Consider the following 18,737-nt stretch of genomic DNA (forward strand, 5'->3'; position numbering starts at 1 on the left):
ACCAGCAGCCCTTTCACACACTTTACACTGTCAAACACTGTGTGAGGACCTCAGCTAACAACAGGCTACATTTAAGTCTGGACTACATGCTTTTATATTGAGGAGATTTTTCACTGTTTTTATTCCATCAGCAGCTCAACATCATGAGCAGCTTTGACATAAAGACATCAAACTCAAGCTGACTTTAAACTACTTTTAATACAGGGGCTCAAAAACAACAACATCTTTATTATATATCAGGACAGAAAGTCGTTTCATCTCAAAGGGAAACCGCTTTATTTGGAATAACCAGCACTATCAACTGGTTTGGGATCTCCACCAGTTTCATGTCTTTACAGCTTCTCCAACAAAGTTCCTGTAAAATCAGCATTTTTGTCTTTATTGGTTTGATAGTGATTGATTATTCAGTCCCAATCTGCTGTCATCTAAAGAACAAAATGATGTTTCTATGAGTCAAAAAGCTCCAGATGTTGTCGGCTTCACAAAGAAAACAAAGAACTTAAACACAAAGTGTTTGGAGCCAAAATGTTCCCAAGCTGCTCTTTTTGAAATGGCAGAGGTACAGTGGTGTCTAACAGCACACTGTGGAAGGCAAACATGTTATTGTTGGATGAAACTTCATGAATCCTTTGTAGATTTGAGCTGTTGGAGCCTTTCTTTTCTCTTCAGGTGTACAGATGCTGAGGAGGCAGGTGAAGCAGGTGGAGCTGTTGTGATGCTGGCAGAGGGTGTGTCTTAGTAACTCTGTGAGGCAGAACTGGATCCAACATTGTGGATGTGTTGATGTTGGAGCCATTAAGAGTCTCTGGCCACACTGTAGGATTTCCCTTTGATCCACTGTGGGGGCATTTTGGAGTCTGTCAGTGAAACTCTTCATATTTGTGTTTGACTCCAGTTTATAGAAACAGAGAAATGTGTCATGCTTTTGTTCGGCCTCCACAAATACACACATTTGTTCATTGGTTGGACTTTTTGTAAGGAGACACATTGAAAACCATGTTAATAAGATCTTTTGTTTCCTGTGGATCCGACACAGAGAGTGGACTTCAGACAGAAAGCGTGGAAGAGATTTTAGAGGCCGTGTGTGGCAACAGGAAGTTTCTGTATGTTTGCTGATCTTACATGTGGAAAACAACACGTGATGTTTGTGGACTTCTACAATGATTGCAGCTGCCGTCATAGGCAACTCTCGCATTTAAGTTCATTTTATTAGATAGTTAAGTTTGAAACAATAAGTAGTTGGAATATTAAGAAATAAATAGTAATTCATGTTTGTTGATTAGATTTATATGTTTAAATGTGTTATTTGTGCTAATTGTGCAATTAGATAGGAACCTTTTCTAAAGTTGTGTTGTGGCTAAGAGGGCATTTTTTGGCTGTCACACTCAGCAAGCTAATTAAGAGACGAGCCACGAGGTTTGCACGTGTGCAGAAAGATAAATAAAGAGTGCCTTTTTTTGGACCTCCCCACCACGTAAAAATGAAAGTTTATTCCCTTTGAGTGAGGCCAATGAGGTAAATGTTTTATTTATTATCGTTGTATGTAAATGCGCGACTGTTGCGTGGTATTCAAGCGCAATAGTCGCAGTGTGAGGTGTAACGTGTACTTTATGGATCATTTTGTTGGAATGTTTCGTTGTATATAATGCTTAAGGACTTTAGTAAGAATATTCATTTAAGTTTGTATTTCCTTTTAGTTCTGACGGCATTGTATCGGCTGTGGTTGGACATCATTACATGTTAAGATGTGGAAGAATCCTCCTGTTCGAAATAAATGTCAGTTTAAACACAAAGAACAAGTTGAGCTTCATTAAGACTCGAGGGGAGTAACAATGATCATTGTTCTGACAGCATTTTGAGTGGGAACAGTTCAAAGTTATTTACTGATTGAAACAAGCTGAATGTTTCTGTGCACGATGAAGAAGATCAGCAGCAGCAGCTCAGCTGATCAATGAATTGACATCTATCAGTCGTTTCATGAGATGAAGTCATCAGCAGACATTTGTTTTAACTGTGTGATGAATGTCAGAACGTCAGGGCTCTGCTTTAGTCACTACTTGATGATCATTGGCTCATTGTTGAATCCAGTGGCCCAGTCTGACCTCTGACCCTTTGGTGCATGTCTTCTGTGTTATCTCCACTTTCATGTCTGATCTTCTGCTGTATCGTCCAAAATAAACATCTGAATCATTTCCAACACTTCAGCAGATCTTTAGTTTGGGCAGTACAGCACAAAATAACACATATTGTACTATACTGCCCACTTCCTGATCTTATTGGATCTGTGTGTGAGGTTGGTGAAGGAAACACATGTTTACTGAGTGAATCGCTGCCATTAGGAACTAGTTTTTCATATCACAGCCTAGAAATCACACAGGACCATTTCTGCAAGTGAAAATATGTCACATGATCCCTACATGTGGACCTTTCACAGATGGATCCAAGTGCAGATTCAACTCTGCATTACATTTGACTTCAGCTGTTACACACTTTCATTTTCTAGCTGTGTCACTTCCTGCTTTTTGGATCAGATAGTTTATCCATGTCCACAAATGTTTGGCTGCATATTTGTATCATCTATATTTTCCAGTCTTCATGCAGCCGATATTTCATGTGAACTCCAATCTGACACCTGCCATCACGTTTTCAGGGTTAGTTCAGTGTTGGAAATGTAGGACAAACAGCAGCACATGTTCTCTAAATGTTTGCAGTCATTTTTAAATGACGCTGATACTACATGAGACATTTTCCACATTTATTGTCTTTGAACAGAGAATAATAGAGCCATCAAACATATACAGGCTTCTGCAAATACAAACTTCTGTGGTGCATTTGATGACCTGCAGAGGAGAACAAGTCGGGCTTTTCAGCCCTAACACAACCTCTTTGTTCTCAATACTACAAAACCTTAAAAGGCTGATATGCAAGTTTGCATGAATCACCGACACAGTTGTGTTTGTTTCTAGTGTAGCTATAAATAAGGTGATCAAATATCTGCTGTCTGATTAGATCCAGTATCTATTACAGATGAACTGGATATCACAGCATGTTGTTAATCCGTCATATCAAACTAAACCGTGTTGCTGGTGTAAATATCCTCCAATAAAGTCAGATGGGCTGAGGGCTGCTGTTGCCAGGTAACGATGATGTCACACTGGATCTTCTGATCTTGAGCATCGTAGCGCTCGGAGTCTGATGTTGGCTCATGTGTTGTCATACACCAACATGACGTTCTACTAGTCAAGGCCTCACCTTGTTAGACTAGTTTTTCTCATCCTCCTCGTCAACGTCAAGATGATGTCATCGTACAACAAAACGTGCAGATCAGGTGACATGACTGTCTGAGAGGCGGAGTTAAACTGTGGCAGGTAAGCATGTGGAGGAGGAGCAACAACTGCAGCATGACGCTGGAACATCATCATTGCATTATACAGTTTCCTCTCTAACTGGATGATGCTGTGAACAAGAACAGCTGTGGAACCATTGGCCATTTGCCATAGTGTAGCTGAGTCAAAACAGCCCAAGAGCTGAGAGGGAAAACATGATGATTTATGTAAAGTCATAACTGGGTGCAGCAGCTGAGCTTTGACCTGTGAGCTGCAGCTTAAGCTTCTTTTATGGTTCAGTGTTTAATGTTTAAACTGTTTATGGCTGCACACACGCCCGCAGTCAGGTTGTATACATATTGAAATGTTATATACAGTGTGGCAGCTGACCTTTGACCTGCGAGCTTCAGACTCTTTGCTGGTGTGAGGTGTTTAATACTATTGAAGCTGCAGACACACCCACATCATCTGATTTGTTCTCAGGGTTGTTCAGTGTGTTGGAGTTGGAGCAGAAACCTACTGCAGGTTAATTATTGATCAAACAATATCACACAAGGTGCAGCAGCTGACCTTTGACCTTTGAGCTTCAGACTCTTTGCTGGTGTGAAGTGTTTAATGTGACTTCAGCCTGCAGACACAGAGGACTGATGAAGCAGAAGATTGTCTCTGTTTCTACACAGACCTGGTCCAGACAGCAGAGCTGCAGAGGGAAGACGTTCATGGGAAGAAGCTGAGTAAGTGCAACGTCCTCTTTGAATCCTGGATCAGGAAGTGAAGCCGGTGAATATTTGGTGTTTAAATAAGGTTTCTGTCTTTCACTCAGTCTGCTGTCACTTTGTTTCAGAGAGAAAAAGAGATTTCAGATTAACTGCATTATATGCTGAGTAACTAAATGCTGCTAGTCTGTGGTGTCACTCCCAGCAGCATCACGTCATTTCTTTACTCTGACCTTTAACATCAGTTCACTTAGCTAGCAGAGCAGCTAGAGTTAGAGTATGAACTCTGTGTCAGCAGTCAGCTTGGTGCTGGTGGTCACCTGGTTTCATGTTTGCTGATGATCCAGATGTGTCCACATAATTATTTATTTCTGTAAATGTAAAGACTTTACAGATAAACAACAGCAGCCCTCTGGCTGGACTCTAACCTGTGAGTTTCCTGTGACTGAAACCACAAGCTGACATTTTCCTTCTGAAGCAGCTGAATGGATGTTTGAGTTTACCTGCATACATGGTGCAAATAACCCGCTTTGGATGGTTTGGAGGCGGAGCCCAAAGCAGGACAGGATTCTAATGTGATTGGTCACTTTGATGAGGTGGCTGGAACTCAGGTGGTCGAGCAGGTCACCTGCTAACCAGAAGGTTGGTGGTTTAATGCCAGTCTGCATGATGTCCTTGGGTAAGATACTAACCCCATGTAGCTCTCCGATGCATCCATTACAGTGTGAATGTTAGACAGGAAGCACTTAGAAACATGGAAAAAGTGCTTGTGTGAATGTACAAGTTGTGTAAAGCTTGTGTTTGAAAAATAAAGTTTATTTCTTATTATTTATTTTATAATAAAGTTATTTCCTGTGCAGCAGTGGAAATACTGACAACTATAGCTGGATTATTTATTTGAACTATTTTAAAACAGAGGCTTCAGACGCAGGTTCTGCAGCCTCTGCACTGCTGTGCCATCAGTCTGTTGGACAGTATTTGATAGATTTCAGGGGAAAATGAAGGAACATGAACAACTGGTCAGAAACACTTATACTTTATACGTCATGCTTTTCTTATGCAACATCCACACGTGAATCATGAAACTTTAACATTTAAAGGATCGTAGCTCTGTTGCTAAATTTTCTGACTCTTGTTTTAATGGTACTAGTCAAAGTGTGATCGGTGAATTGTGAGCAGCAGAAAGGATGAAAGCACTAATGCTGGCACAAGGGGCCACAAGCCAGTGTACTCCAAGTGCCAGCCTGGGTAAATGGGGAGTGTTGCATTAGTAAGGGCATTCTGAACTAAAGCTTTACCAAATAAAATGCGTGGATCATAATGAATAAGACTGTCATGCTACTGATGGCTGAAAGAAAAGGAAGAGGAGGAAGGAGGCATGTTAGGAGTAGGGATGGGTATCGTTTAGGTTTTATCCGATACCGGTGCCAAACCGGTACTTTTGAAACAGTGCCTGTGCTTAATCAGTGCTCGAATCAGTGCTTAAAGAATGGAGAACACAAACTTTGTCCTAAAACCTCTCATGTTTAGCTGTTTTTTTTGTAAAAAGATAACAATGTTAGCTTTTTCTGCAGCTATAGGACATATATGGTATCACTCTATCAAACAAGAAGACAGACACATGTAACTACGACGGTGTTTGCTACTTCACCTTACATTAATGTAATAACGTGGTTAGCCTACTCAACATAAATTACACACGAACAACATTAAGCTACTCACCCAAAGAAGAACGGCTGCTGCTGTGTTATCATTCTCATCATTTCTGCTACACTGGCAGTGCTAGGGGCCAGGACTCTCCTCTTCGGGTTCTTGGGGGATATTGCTAACTCTGGGTCCGATAACAGGCGTCACACCTGCAGTAGATGTGCTCGGTGTGAGGTCTTGCAGGAAGCTATCAAATACGGTGCATTTCTCGACTTTAAAAAAAACGCTATGCGTCGCCGGGCGTTTCATGGCAAACGGACTGATTCTTATATACCGCTTTTCTACTCTCCTGGAATACTCAACATGCCACATTCACCCAATCACACCAGCACTTTATCTATACTCAGTGCTTTCTAAGTACAGTCACATTGCGACGGATGCATCAGAGAGCAAGTTGGGGTTAGTATCTTGCCCAAGAATACTTGACACACAGACTGGAGGATCGAACCATCAACCTTCCGATCAGTAGGTGATCAGCTCTACCTCCTGAGCTACATCCACCCTGTTTCATTAGATTGAAGGTGTTACCTCCTTTGCACAGTATCAGCTTAAAGCACTTGTGGCAGGCTGCTGAGTTTGCATCTTTTGCTGTGAACTACATCCAGACTTTTGACCGCTTCGCCTTGGGCATTTTTAATCTGTAGCTCTGCTCTAAAAGAACGTACGTACCTGGGCCCGCCTACTATCCTTGGAAAGGTAAAATGATTGGCTAGAATCCAAAGTGTATGACATATGAGGTGAAAAAATCACAGAAAAAAAGCACAGAAATGTGCGCTGCTTTTCAGTCTGGTTACTTACGTTTATGTCAGAACTGGTGCCATAATGGCATCGGATACCGGCACCCATCCCTAGTTAGGAGGCAATGGTAGAGAAGGAAAGACAGGAGAGTGGAGGTGATGTATCTAAATGCATCTGAACAAAGCAGAAGTGCAAACCAAACTCAACGGATAGTCAAATGTAGAATCACAGAACAGAACTGCAGGCTGAGTTTGGATGTTTGTCTTTCACACCTCTCTGTGGCTCACACACACAGTGACGTCAGACACAGTCACACACACTGTTTCATCTGCTTTGTGAACAAATTCATTACTTTCTTCCTTCAATGATCTACATACTACGTGTTGCCCAGTGAATACTTTGCAATGTATTCCATCCCCTTACCCAGTTTATTCCCCATTACAAGACAACAATCAGCCACACTCGCACAGACCACGTCTGGCCCGCACTCGCTCACACGTGCGTTCACACACCAATGAGAGCTCTATCCTCCTTACATATTGGTGGATAAACCAAACACTCAACGCCCTCAGCGGTCGAGGAAAAACCTCCTTTCGGTGGAGCAACCATCCTTAACCCTCCTTGAAAACTGGCGAAGAAACCAGACCTCCTTAGAAAAATAAAGAAAAACCGGTGGAGAAACCAGGTAGCTTGCGTCTGCATGCACAGCTAGCGCGCTCCCATACCTGCATTTAACCACATGGTCACGTAGCCGCTCTCTATTGTTTTAGGTCCGCGTGCACCTGCCCAACCAGCGCTCCCCCGGACTTGCGTCTACACGCGCAGTCACGGTGACGCATAAGGCCTTCTGTATTTACTGTCTGTGTTGCTTTTCGTTCACGGGAAGAGTCTCTGGATCCCGTCAATTGCCATCCAACCCGAGGGGAGTTCAGACGCTAACTCACGGGCCTGGCGACAAAATTAAGCACCAGGGCTTTTATCAGGCGTCCCAGACCTCCTGGCTGCTAGCAGACTTCAGTGTCTCCTCTCCCTCTCCTCGGTGGACGCGATGCGTTGGGCTCCGGCTCGGAAGGACCAAATAAATGTTGGGTCTGTGCTTCCATCCCCGCTGGTTTAGAAACGTATTCTCATTAACGACAAGCAAAGAAACAACACGAACATCTTTAACCGGTTTTTACTTGTAGCAAGGGAGGCTGGTTGGAACCAGGCTCTTGGAGCTAAAAGCCCCTCACCTGTCTGCTAGGAGCATCAAATAAACAGCCTTCCTTGCAGCCTTTTATTGAAAACAGTTACAGTACACACAAGCACCTCCCATTGTAAAACCCCCATATGGTTACAAAAGATAAGGCACTGTGTGTGTGTGTGTGTGTGTGTGTGTGTGTGTGTGTGTGTGTGTGTGTGTGAGAGAGAGAGAGAGAACAACTTGAAACAAACTGCAGCAATAAGGGCAAACTAGTGCACAGTTATGTTTACGTGAGCGTTATTTTGTATGCATTTGTACAGTTCCATAACTGTGAGAATACATTGATAGCATTTAACTCTAGTAACAGGCATTTGTACCAGTAAGCATGAAAAAGTAGGGAAAAGAACTAGTATGTAAGCACTGACTAGTACTGTAAAGTATATGTGTATATAGGGCAATCGTGGCTCAAGAGTTCGCAGTTCATCCTGTAATTGGAAGGTTGCCAGATTGAGCCCCGCCTCCGACAGTCTCGGTCGTTGTGTCCCGGGGCAAGACACTTCACCCGTTGCCTACTGGTGGTGGTCAGAGGGCCCGGTGGCGCCAGTGTCCGGCAGCCTCGCCTCTGTCAGTGCGCCCCAGGGCAGCTGTGGCTACAATGTAGCTGCCATCACCAGTGTGTGAATGTGTGAATGACTGAATGTAGTGTAAAGCTCTTTGGGGTCCTTGGGGACTAAGTAAAGCGCTGTACAAATACAGGCAAGTGTATGAATAAATTAGTCAGTTTTAAACAGTTGCAATTTAAACAGTAGAAGAGTGGCACTATATTTATATATTTATAAAGAATTTCAAACAACAATTAATTGATGCTCAAAGCAGGTTTATTTAATTAATATCCAGATTTCCAATTAGTTCCGAATTCATTCAGCAGCAAATCACATCACCAGTCACTTCAAGGCTGTATGTATTATTGAAGGTAGACCCTACAATAATACATACAGAGAACCCAACAATCATATGACCCCCTATGAGCAAGCACTTTGGCGACAGTGGGAAGGAAAAACTCCCTTTTTACAGGAAGAAACCTCCGGCAGAACCAGGCTCAGGTCGGGGCGGCCATCTGCTGCGACCGGTTGGGGTGAGAGACGGAAGACGTTTGTTGTAGGTCTGATTGAAGGACTGATGTGATGGTAAGTTGTCTGCTGCTCCGCTTTGAATATTGAGAGATTAGTTGATGGATTTCAAGCCAAATTGTGCACAAGTTTAAGACCACATTCATTGGTTGTTTTTGTTGATGTTATTGTTTTGGGCTTTTTTTCCACAAGAATTTTCAAGCTCCCCTAGAATTCTGGCCACCCAAACGATGATTGCTGCTGAGAGAGCACAAGGTTTTGTCCCCCTGTACTATTCATGTCAGTGCAGGGGGTTCTCCTTGAGAGGCCAGGGTCGAAAAAGGGATGCTTCAGAACCTCCGAGGGTGTTATGCGCTGATTTGCATCCAAGGCCAACATTTCTTTGATTAGCCTTACAAATAATGATTGGCCATTTTCCGGTCCTCGCCTAACCTTCAGCAGTTGTTCGAGGTCATCGAGACGCTTAAGTTTTATCGATCGAGTTTCCTTGGATCGATAATCTGTCTCGTATTGAAATTGTTCTGGGGTCTTAAATGTCCAGCGCTGTTCGTTGTGGTTATCCTCGATGAAATAGCTGTCAGTGTACAAGCCAGACTCTAGAAGATGATCTGGTAGCTGACCCTGGGTTTCAATTATGAATTTCAAAACATCATAATCGTCTTCCCCAGGATAGAGAGGCACCCCTGTAGCAAGCTCCACAGCTACCAGCCCCAGAGACCACATGTCGATTGCTTTGTCGTATGGAATGCCAAGCATAACCTCAGGTGCACAATAACCAATTGTCCCCACACGGTCACCAGGAATCACTGCAGAAGCAGGACATGTGAGGCCAAAGTCTATGAGTTTGACTTTGACGGGAGAGTCACTGCGGTTCACAACCATGATGTTTCCAGGTTTGAGGTCAGCATGCACTATTCCCACAGAACCCAGGTGGAACAGAGCATTTGCGAGCTGATGCAAAATTGGCCTGATTTCTCTCATTGGGAGACCTCGGTTATTCCGGTCCCCTATGTAGTCTGACAGGCTTTGGTCGAGGAGTTCGAAATTCAAGCAAATGCGCTCTCCATCGAGGAAATAGCCGTTCCATTCGACAATGTTGCACCTGTCTGGATCCAAGCATCGTAGCTGCTCCAGGATGAAAATTTCCAGTTTTGCCTGGAGCAGAATTTCAGGGTCACTCTTGTTGACTTTAATAGCAACCGTTTTGTTGTTTTTTGTATCGCGACATCTGGTTACCAAACCAAAGCCTCCTTCTCCAAGGAAGGCCTCTACCACGTGGTGATCTCCTAAAATGGTCCCTTCCGTTATTTGAAGATCATCTTCAGAGGCAGATGGGTTGGCTGAGGTGTTGATGTCTCTTTTTTGAGGAAATTCAACTGAGTTTTGGAAACTGCAGCTGAATTTTTGCGATCCATGACTTTTCCAGCTTGAAGGCTGCTGAGAGAGCACAAGGAGTTCTCCCCCTGTACTATTCATGTCAGTGCAGGGGGTTCTCCTTGAGAGGCCAGGGTCGAAAAAGGGATGCTTCAGAACCTCCGAGGGTTTTATGCGCTGATTTGCATCCAAGGCCAACATTTCTTTGATTAGCCTTACAAATAATGTTTGGCCATTTTCCGGTCCTCGCCTAACCTTCAGCAGTTGTTCGAGGTCATCGAGACACTTAAGTTTTATCGATCGAGTTTCCTTGGATCGATAATCTGTCTCGTATTGAAATTGTTCTGGGGTCTTAAATGTCCAGCGCTGTTCGTTGTGGTTATCCTCGATGAAATAGCTGTCAGTGTACAAGCCAGACTCTAGGAGATGATCTGGTAGCTGACCGTGGGTTTCAATTATGAATTTCAAAACATCATAATCGTCTTCCCCAGGATAGAGAGGCACCCCTGTAGCAAGCTCCACAGCTACCAGCCCCAGAGACCAAATGTCAATTGCTTCATCATATGGAGTGCCAAGCATAATCTCAGGTGCACAATAACCAATTGTCCCCACACAGTCACCAGGAATCACTGCAGAGGTGTTACATGCGATGCCAAAGTCTATAAGTTTTACTCTGACTTGAGACTCACTGCGGTTCACAACCATGATGTTTCCAGGTTTGAGGTCAGCATGCACTATTCCCACGGAACCCAGGTGGAATAGAGCATTTGCGAGCTGATGCAAAATTGGCCTGATTTCTCTCATTGGGAGACCTTGGTTATTCCGGTCCCCTATGTAGTCTGACAGGCTTTGGTCGAGGAGTTCGAAATTCAAGCAAATGCGCTCTCCATCGAGGAAATAGCCGTTCCATTCAACAATGTTGCACCTGTCTGGATCCAAGCGTCGTAGCTGCTCCAGGATGAAAATTTCCAGTTTTGCCTGGAGCAGAATTTCAGGGTCGCTCTTGTTGACTTTAATAGCAACAGTTTGGTTCTTTTTTGTATCGTGACATTTCGTTACAACACCAAAGCTTCCTTCTCCAAGGAAAGCCTCCACCATGTGGTGATCTCCCAAAATGGTCCCTTTAGATATTCCAAGCTCATCTGAGCCAAAGGATGGGTTGGCTGACATGGTGTAATGTGTCTGTTTGCGCTGTGGATTGGTGAGAAACAAAACTGAACTTGTTTTGGTTTCTCTCGTAAATTGCTCTCAAAACTTCTCGAAAGGGTTTTAGTTGCTGCAGGTCAACGTCCGTTAAGCATAAAGTAACAGGTGAGCGCTCCTATTTATGGGTTTTGGGATCAAAGCAAAGTTATGACGTCAGAAAGGATCAAAGCAAAGTTACCACGTCCCTGATCAGTCGGGGGTGAGTGCGCTAATGTGCCTGGAGGCCGTTTTAATGAGTGTTTGCTGGAAAACGAAAAATACAAGAAGGATTTGTACGTTTTCACAACGGGGGAGTTTGCGTAAGTACTAGTAAATAATTTTCTCGAGTGTGTACGTTACACATGTTATTTGTTTAAAATTGGTATTATTATTTTGCTAGCTAGCAAACTCGCGGGATAAAGGATTGAAGTGCACTCAGTGCGATACAATACGGTGCCGCTATTCTAACAGTTAGTTATTGCAGGGTAACTTGTAGAATATGCTGTGAATTGAACCAAGATTACACAGCAGTAGCAGTAATACGAGTTACTTCCCTCGAGTGAAAGCGTTAAACGTTAGCCCGATGCTTAACTAGCCAACGTCAGGCTTTCTGATTGAAGGCTAAAAGCGACGTTGTCACCAAGTAAACAGAATATTGATGATATTTTTGTGTATCGCTGCAGCCTTTTCAAGTATTAACCTGGTGTCTTTGGGAACACCTTAGGGGGAAATGACGGTAATATGAGTGAACCGTATGGGAACAAAGAATAGGCACTTTTTTGTGCTACCGAAGTTTCCTCGCTTTCATTCAAAATCTGTTTATCATTAAACAATTGAAACATAATGGCTTCAAGCTGACATTGAGGCCTGTGGGGCACTATCAGCCACTGAGACAGTAGACAAGTGACTATTTCACACTTTAAGGCTGCCTGTTTATTTAAGGGAGATGAACAGTACATTATAACTGTACATAATAATATCAATGATGATAGATTAAATAAATGGGTTTTTGAAAGACGCTTGTGCATTTTTAAAGTCTAAAGTGTTGAATTGATCTGAGTATGTCATCTGTTCAAAGCCTCTCCCAGTCAGTGCTGTTCTCTATGCCTGTCTTACTCTACATGATGTTATTAGCACAAACACTTTAAAGGTGATAATTAGGTCTACAACAATAACACAGACTGCAATGTAGTTAAGCGTCTTACAGTTAGTTTTGAATGAATGAACTTAAAAAACAACACAAGCAAAGATCTGTCTCCTCCTGTTTTTTGTGTCACATAAGAAAGAAGCATCAATATCTGATGAGAAGACTTATTAATTTGGCCTTTCACGTGGTCTTACTCAGGTGATGCGAAGTGAAATATGCATCCTTTTTATGGTAATGTGCTGGAAAATGTTGAAAATGGACATTAAACGTGCTCACAAAGTGCTTGAATTTGACCCTGAAAGGTGTATGGACCCAGAAAAAGTCACACTTGGAGTAAAAACCTCTCATAGCAAGTTAATCATATTCAATTGATTTGATGCTTTCAGCACAAAATTTAGCCACACAGTCAGGACAGCGTCTGATTTACCTTCATCGGTAAACGTGTTTATGCAGTACATAGTAACAGTGTGGCTGAGTCCTCTGGTTCAAATCAGTTCCAGTACATTTGGAGATGTAAGTCTTAACCTTTCACATGCATCGGGAAGGAAAAAACATTTAATCTGCACAGTACTGCCGAAGTGCAGCGATACATTGTGAAGTGCACATTTCCATTTCTCATACAGTACCGAGCAAAAGTCTTGAACCACCCCCTTATTTTTTCGTGTTTTGCCAGGTCAGTCTGTGTTAACGGTGTTATTAACTGCATTCTTCAACTAAAGAAGTGAGAACAAATGATGTGGGCTTTTGTTTTTTTGCAATAGGCTGCAAGTAAATGTGTACAGATACAATTTAAAATTGGTTCTTTGTTAAGTTTTCTGGTCCTTTCCGTGACTTAGGTGTCTGTTTATGTTTGAATGTTTCAGAGATTAGTGTGAAGGGTCTTAACAGACAAAAAGTGGTCAAATACAAGCCCTGGATTAAAAATCAGAAACACTTTGAAAAGCCTGGAGAGCTATTCCTTAATACCACTTTAAAGATTACAGGGAAGTCCGGATCCCTGGAAGCAAATGAGGGATGGCTCAAGACTTTTGCACAGTGCTGTACATGTCATGTTCCCTGTTTTATAGCTCAGCTCAAACTGACACGTTCTCACTAACTGCTTCTCATTTTCTCCACAGTAAACTTTGACCACTTCCAGATACTGCGGGCCATCGGGAAAGGAAGCTTTGGAAAGGTAATGCAGCCTCCATTTTTCACGCCACTTGTATATTGTTTGCCCTTAATTACCCACCACGGTCGTCATCTCTAAAGAATCAGTGCAAGCGAAGCGAAATGTGCTGGGATTACACTTTAGTTCTCGTGTGCTGCTGTTATTTAATAACAGTTATAAATGCAGCTTATGTAATTATTTCTATAAAGTCAGTTAGAGGAGAGCCGATTTCTATTTCATCTCACTCAATCTAGGTGGGAATTTTGACCCCACGTCTCAATTTAATTACAGAGCACATTGAACGTCTGGATGAGACTTCAGTAATGAATTCAGGACTGTGTGTGTGTGTGTGAGATACACAATTGGGGCTGCAGAGATTGGAATAGTTTACCTTCATTTTAAATATCACTGCCCTGTGCACATTGTCGGCTTTAAAATTCAAACTTAAAGAGTTTGTAAGTAAACTGGCTGAGATGAGACAGACGATGCACCGGGTCCTCGTCTGAGTGCTGGCTTTCAGTTGTGCTGTCTCTCTTGCCCAGCCATGCACACACAGACACTGTGCTACACTTACACAGTGAGACAGATGCTCACAGAGACGTCCAGATACATTTTGTCCTCGCTGGAGGTCATCTTGTGTTTTTTGGCCCACTGTGGCCTCACACCGAGCTCCTGCTGTTTTTTGAACACTTTAACAGCTAACAACTTTTAGCTTCCTGTTGAACACACAGTGGGGGGGTGCAGGAGGTAATAAATCAAGTTTGATTATCCTAATTTATAGCTGTCTTTATGTTAAGGATTAAAATAAAATTCACAAGAGGAAGGTGTTGGTGTGTGTGGTTGGGAAGAGAAGGGCGAAGCTAGAATGAAGCACAAACAGAGGGAGGTGTTTGCCTCTCGCTGTAGCGCTGTGAAACACGATCTGTAGATTGCAGCTTGTGTAGGTGCTCCAAGAAAATGGGTTCATTGGCATGCAGCACTGTAGATGTGCACGTATGCACTCGCGAAAGAGAGAGGATGCTTGTGTTGCTGAGCTCGTTCTTGCACAGCGGGGAGATGTGAGGTAGGTTGGGGCTACCTCATAACTCCCCGCTGTGAGGCTGCCAGATGGGAAGAAGAGGAAACCGCCTGGTTGTCCTGAAACGCTCATTTTCCTCTGCTCACTTTTCATCTTTACAATCTCAGCACTTGGGTGTGTATCTTCTTGCAGTGGGCCTCTCAGTTTCATTCTTATTCATATGCTCCTCTTTATGTTATTTAGTTTGTACCTGAAAAGTATAATTTATGCCTGAGTACACAAGTACAAATGAAAGGAGTACCACGTACTTTAATGGGTCAGCTTGGGTCCAGACCTGAATTAGAGATAATGTTGGGCTGTTTTAGGTCTGAGCCACTAACCTGACGAAAACGCAACACAACTGCTGGTAAGTGCGTGTTGTTTAAAACAGATAGTTGGAGAGGCAGGTCAGTGCTTTTAAAGGTTTATCAGGTGTCAAATCATTTTATAGATGGGAAATGTAGGACTGTGCAAAAGTTTGAGCCACACCTTAATTCTAACATATAACTTGCTGGGTAATGGGAAACGGGTGCAACAGTTTAAATTTGAAAAGTTTACATGAAAATACAATATAAAAGGCAAAAACAGAGTTGATATAATGAGGTAATGAGCTTGAGCATCTTTATCTTCAGCACGCCCTGAACTCTCTTAGGCACATTTCTTTGGAATTCCTTTAAGTAGTCTTCAGGAATAGTTCTCCGAGCTTCTTTAAGGACATTCAGAGCTCTTCTTTCGATATCAGCTGCCGTTTTGTTCCATTCTCTGCCGAGATGATCCCACACGGCTCAGGTCAGTCCATGAATGATGGTGTTTCGATGTGTTTAGTAAGCTGCTGCCGATCAGACGCTTTCCAGATGGTATTGCATGGTGCATCAAAGTCTGGTGGTACTTTTCATAATTCCATCAATTTTGACGAAATCCCCAACACCCTGGCTGAAATGCAGACCCAAACTATGGCAGAGCTGTACAGTAGTTTACAGGTGGTTGTAGACATATTACCACAATTTGAACCAGAACTGTCAAATTTTGGTTCATCACTCCATCAGACCTGCTGCTACTGATTTTCAGTCCAGTTCTTGTGTAATTTGGCATCCCTCAGCCTTTTCTCCCTGTTCCCTTCCTTAATAATGGCTTCTTGACAGCCACCCTTCACTGACACCATGAGATGAGGCTTTGGTGAACACTAGATGGATCAACTGAAGGACCAAGTGCATCTTTCAGGTCCTGTGTCAGGTGTTTGCTGAATTTTTTTTGACATGACTTTCAGGTACTGTTCCTCCACTGTAGATAGATTTTTCAGCTTGTCCCCTTTTTTTCTGTCTTCTACTTTCCCAATCCAAAGAAATTAAATAGTGTGTTTCTGTGACAGGTTGCTAGTAACAAAGTCCCTAAAGATAAAATTTAAAATTGGTTCTTTGCTAAGTTGTGTGTTTTGTATTGTATTTGACAACTCGGGTTTGTCCCCTTGAGTTAGGTTAAGTGGTTTAACCCCCCCAAAAAACAAAAATATCGCTCTGAAAGCGATCAGGTACAAGGACTGGACTGAAAATGGGTGGAAAAAGCAGTTAATGTCCAAAGAAAAACTTTAAATGACCTTCAGAAAGTCTAAAGAAAGGAAGAAGAAGAACATCTGGCTCAGTACAGGCAAAATATAAAGAACTGAGGAGAGGCTCAAGACTTATTCACAGATAATCAATCAAATTAATCAAGCGTCATCTGAAAGCATCCTCCTGGCTGTAAGAGCGTCTCGTTTTTGTCTCATTAACTGTCTGGTGGCGCTCACAGTAGTCTGCTGTGACGGGGACCTCGAGGACTAATGTTACAGGGAAATCATTAGGAAAGTGCTTTGGACTGAGCTTTACTGAAATCTCAGTTTTCCCCCTGTCGGAGAGCTCCACCACCTCCACCCCTCCTCCTCCTATTCCTTCTTTTTAAACGTCAGTGCAGGTACCGTCTCCCTCCCTCCCATCCCTGTATTTTTGTTACATAGAACTTAGTGGCTGTGCTCACTGTTCAATTCAAGTTGGTTTAAGAGAGATGGTAGTTTAAAAAACACAAACAAGCTGTTTTGGTAAAGCAATATATATGATTATTAAAGATAAAATATAGTGTTAATTTGTTTGAGTTCCTTCCCTCTCTCTTTACTTCTCACTCTGTTTTGAAGCATCTGCCTTCCATCAGATGGGGGAGACTGTATTGGCAGCTGCTTTCCAGGAGGATGTAGCTCATCTGTATCACGAGGCCTGTTGGGCCATATACGTCCTAAGAGTAAGAGTAATTTCCTGCTCTCTCGTTTCCTCTCTAACTTTTCCCTGTGTGCATTAGGGCTGCCACAAACGATTATTTTGATAGTCGACTAGTCACCGATTATTTTTGCGATTAGTCGACTAATCAGATTAAGGCTGCACGATTAATCGTTAGAAAATCGCGATCTCGATTCATACTTATGTGCGATCTCATTTCCAAATGACGATTTAAAAAAAAAAAAAAAAAAAAAGACGACGACGATTGTACCGCATTTTGATCCGGGACGTACTCTGCATGAAACCAAGCGCTCACTCTTCCTGCTCAACAAATGACAAGGGCGGAGCCTTATACCACGTGATACAGAAGCTGTGCCGTGTGATGCTAATATTAGCTGGGAAAAAACAACGGAGAGCACGTCAGGGATGACGAGAAAGTGACAGGAGAAAATCCGTCCCGGTCAACCACCCAAACATCAATAACGGGAACCTTATACAGCGCTTCCCTATACCCGTCGAACTCCCGCAGGCACAAAGAAATTACGGAGGCTATCACTTATCACCTGACCAAAGATATGGCTCCCATCAACACTGTGCAAAACGAGCGATTTAGGAAAATGATCAACACCCTAGACAAACGCTACACAGTGCTGTGTTATTTTTCTATTGTTGCACTACCTGCTCTATACAGGCAGCGTCGAGCAACGGTGGAGACGGAATTTCAAGCAGTACAACATTTTGCGGCAACAACAAAACGTTGTTTTTATGTTTATTTATTGTTTTTATGTTCAGTCTCAACTGTTACGAAGTTGATGTGCAGTTAATAAGCGCAATAAATATTTATACTGGAAAAGAAAATCGTTGCCCCTGGTGAGAGGCGGCGGGCTGGGGTGGGTATTCTAATATCCCCTCGGCTTGCTGCCGGTACGTTGGGGTTTTTCCCGGTGGACGAGAGGGTTTGTTCCCTGCGCCTTAGGGTCGGGGAACAGGTCCTGACTGTCATCTGCGCTTATGCGCCGAGTGGCAGTTCAGAGTACCCAGCCTTGTTAGAGTCCCTGGGGGGGGTGCTGGAAGGTGCTCCACCTGGAGACTCTGTTGTCCTGCTGGGAGACTTCAATGCTCACGTGGGTAACGACAGCGAGACCTGGAGGGGCGTGATTGGGAGGAACGACCTTCCTGATCTGAACCCGAGCGGTGCTTTGTTATTGGACTTCTGTGCTAATCACAGTTTGGCCATAACGAACACCCTGTTCGAACATAAGAGTGTCCATAAGTGCACGTGGCACCAGGACGCTCTAGGCCGTAGGTCGATGATCGATTTTGTAATCGTATCACCAGACCTGCGACCATATGTTCTGGACACTCGGGTAAAGAGACGGGCTGAGCTGTCAACTGATCACCACCTGGTGGTGAGTTGGATTAGGTGGCGGGGGAGGACGCTGGACAGACCTGGTGCACCTAAACGCGTAGTGAGGGTGTGCTGGGAACGTCTAGCAGAGGCCCCAGTCCGCGAGATCTTCAACGCACACCATGACAGTCTGCTTTTAAATCAGATGTCACTCTGAACATAAACACAAGCCACAGCATGCAGCCCAGCTGTCTTAGCTGAGTACAAGAATACATTTACTCTCTTTGTGTAAAATATTGTGATGATTTTACATTATATTAGGCAGGCAGCTGCCCAAATTAAACCGTGACTATTAGCAGTTTGGTTATTTTGAACTGGAAAAAATTCAAAATGGTTTGTAAGGTTGGCCACAGCTTTGTATGTAAAGGGGAGT

The 18,737-nt window shown here is 43.2% G+C and overlaps 2 protein-coding genes across 2 annotated transcripts in view; one reads left to right on the plus strand and one right to left on the minus strand.

Moving 5' to 3' along the window:
* The window catches only part of LOC146634429 (protein NLRC3-like), a 219,527-nt gene that overhangs the window by 52,447 nt on the left and 148,343 nt on the right, over positions 1 to 18,737 (plus strand). The gene's annotated exons all lie outside the window — the stretch shown is intronic.
* LOC146634430 (uncharacterized) lies at positions 9,008 to 11,344 on the minus strand. The gene has a single exon (XM_085349443.1). The coding sequence runs from the start codon at positions 11,342 to 11,344 to the stop codon at positions 9,008 to 9,010; it is 2,337 nt and encodes a 778-aa protein (XP_085205569.1).

Source organism: Diplotaxodon limnothrissa, linkage group LG3 (genome assembly GCF_057381915.1).
Source record: "Diplotaxodon limnothrissa isolate DT_005_m linkage group LG3, D_limnothrissa_male_GT1.1, whole genome shotgun sequence".
Taxonomy (NCBI): domain Eukaryota; kingdom Metazoa; phylum Chordata; class Actinopteri; order Cichliformes; family Cichlidae; genus Diplotaxodon; species Diplotaxodon limnothrissa.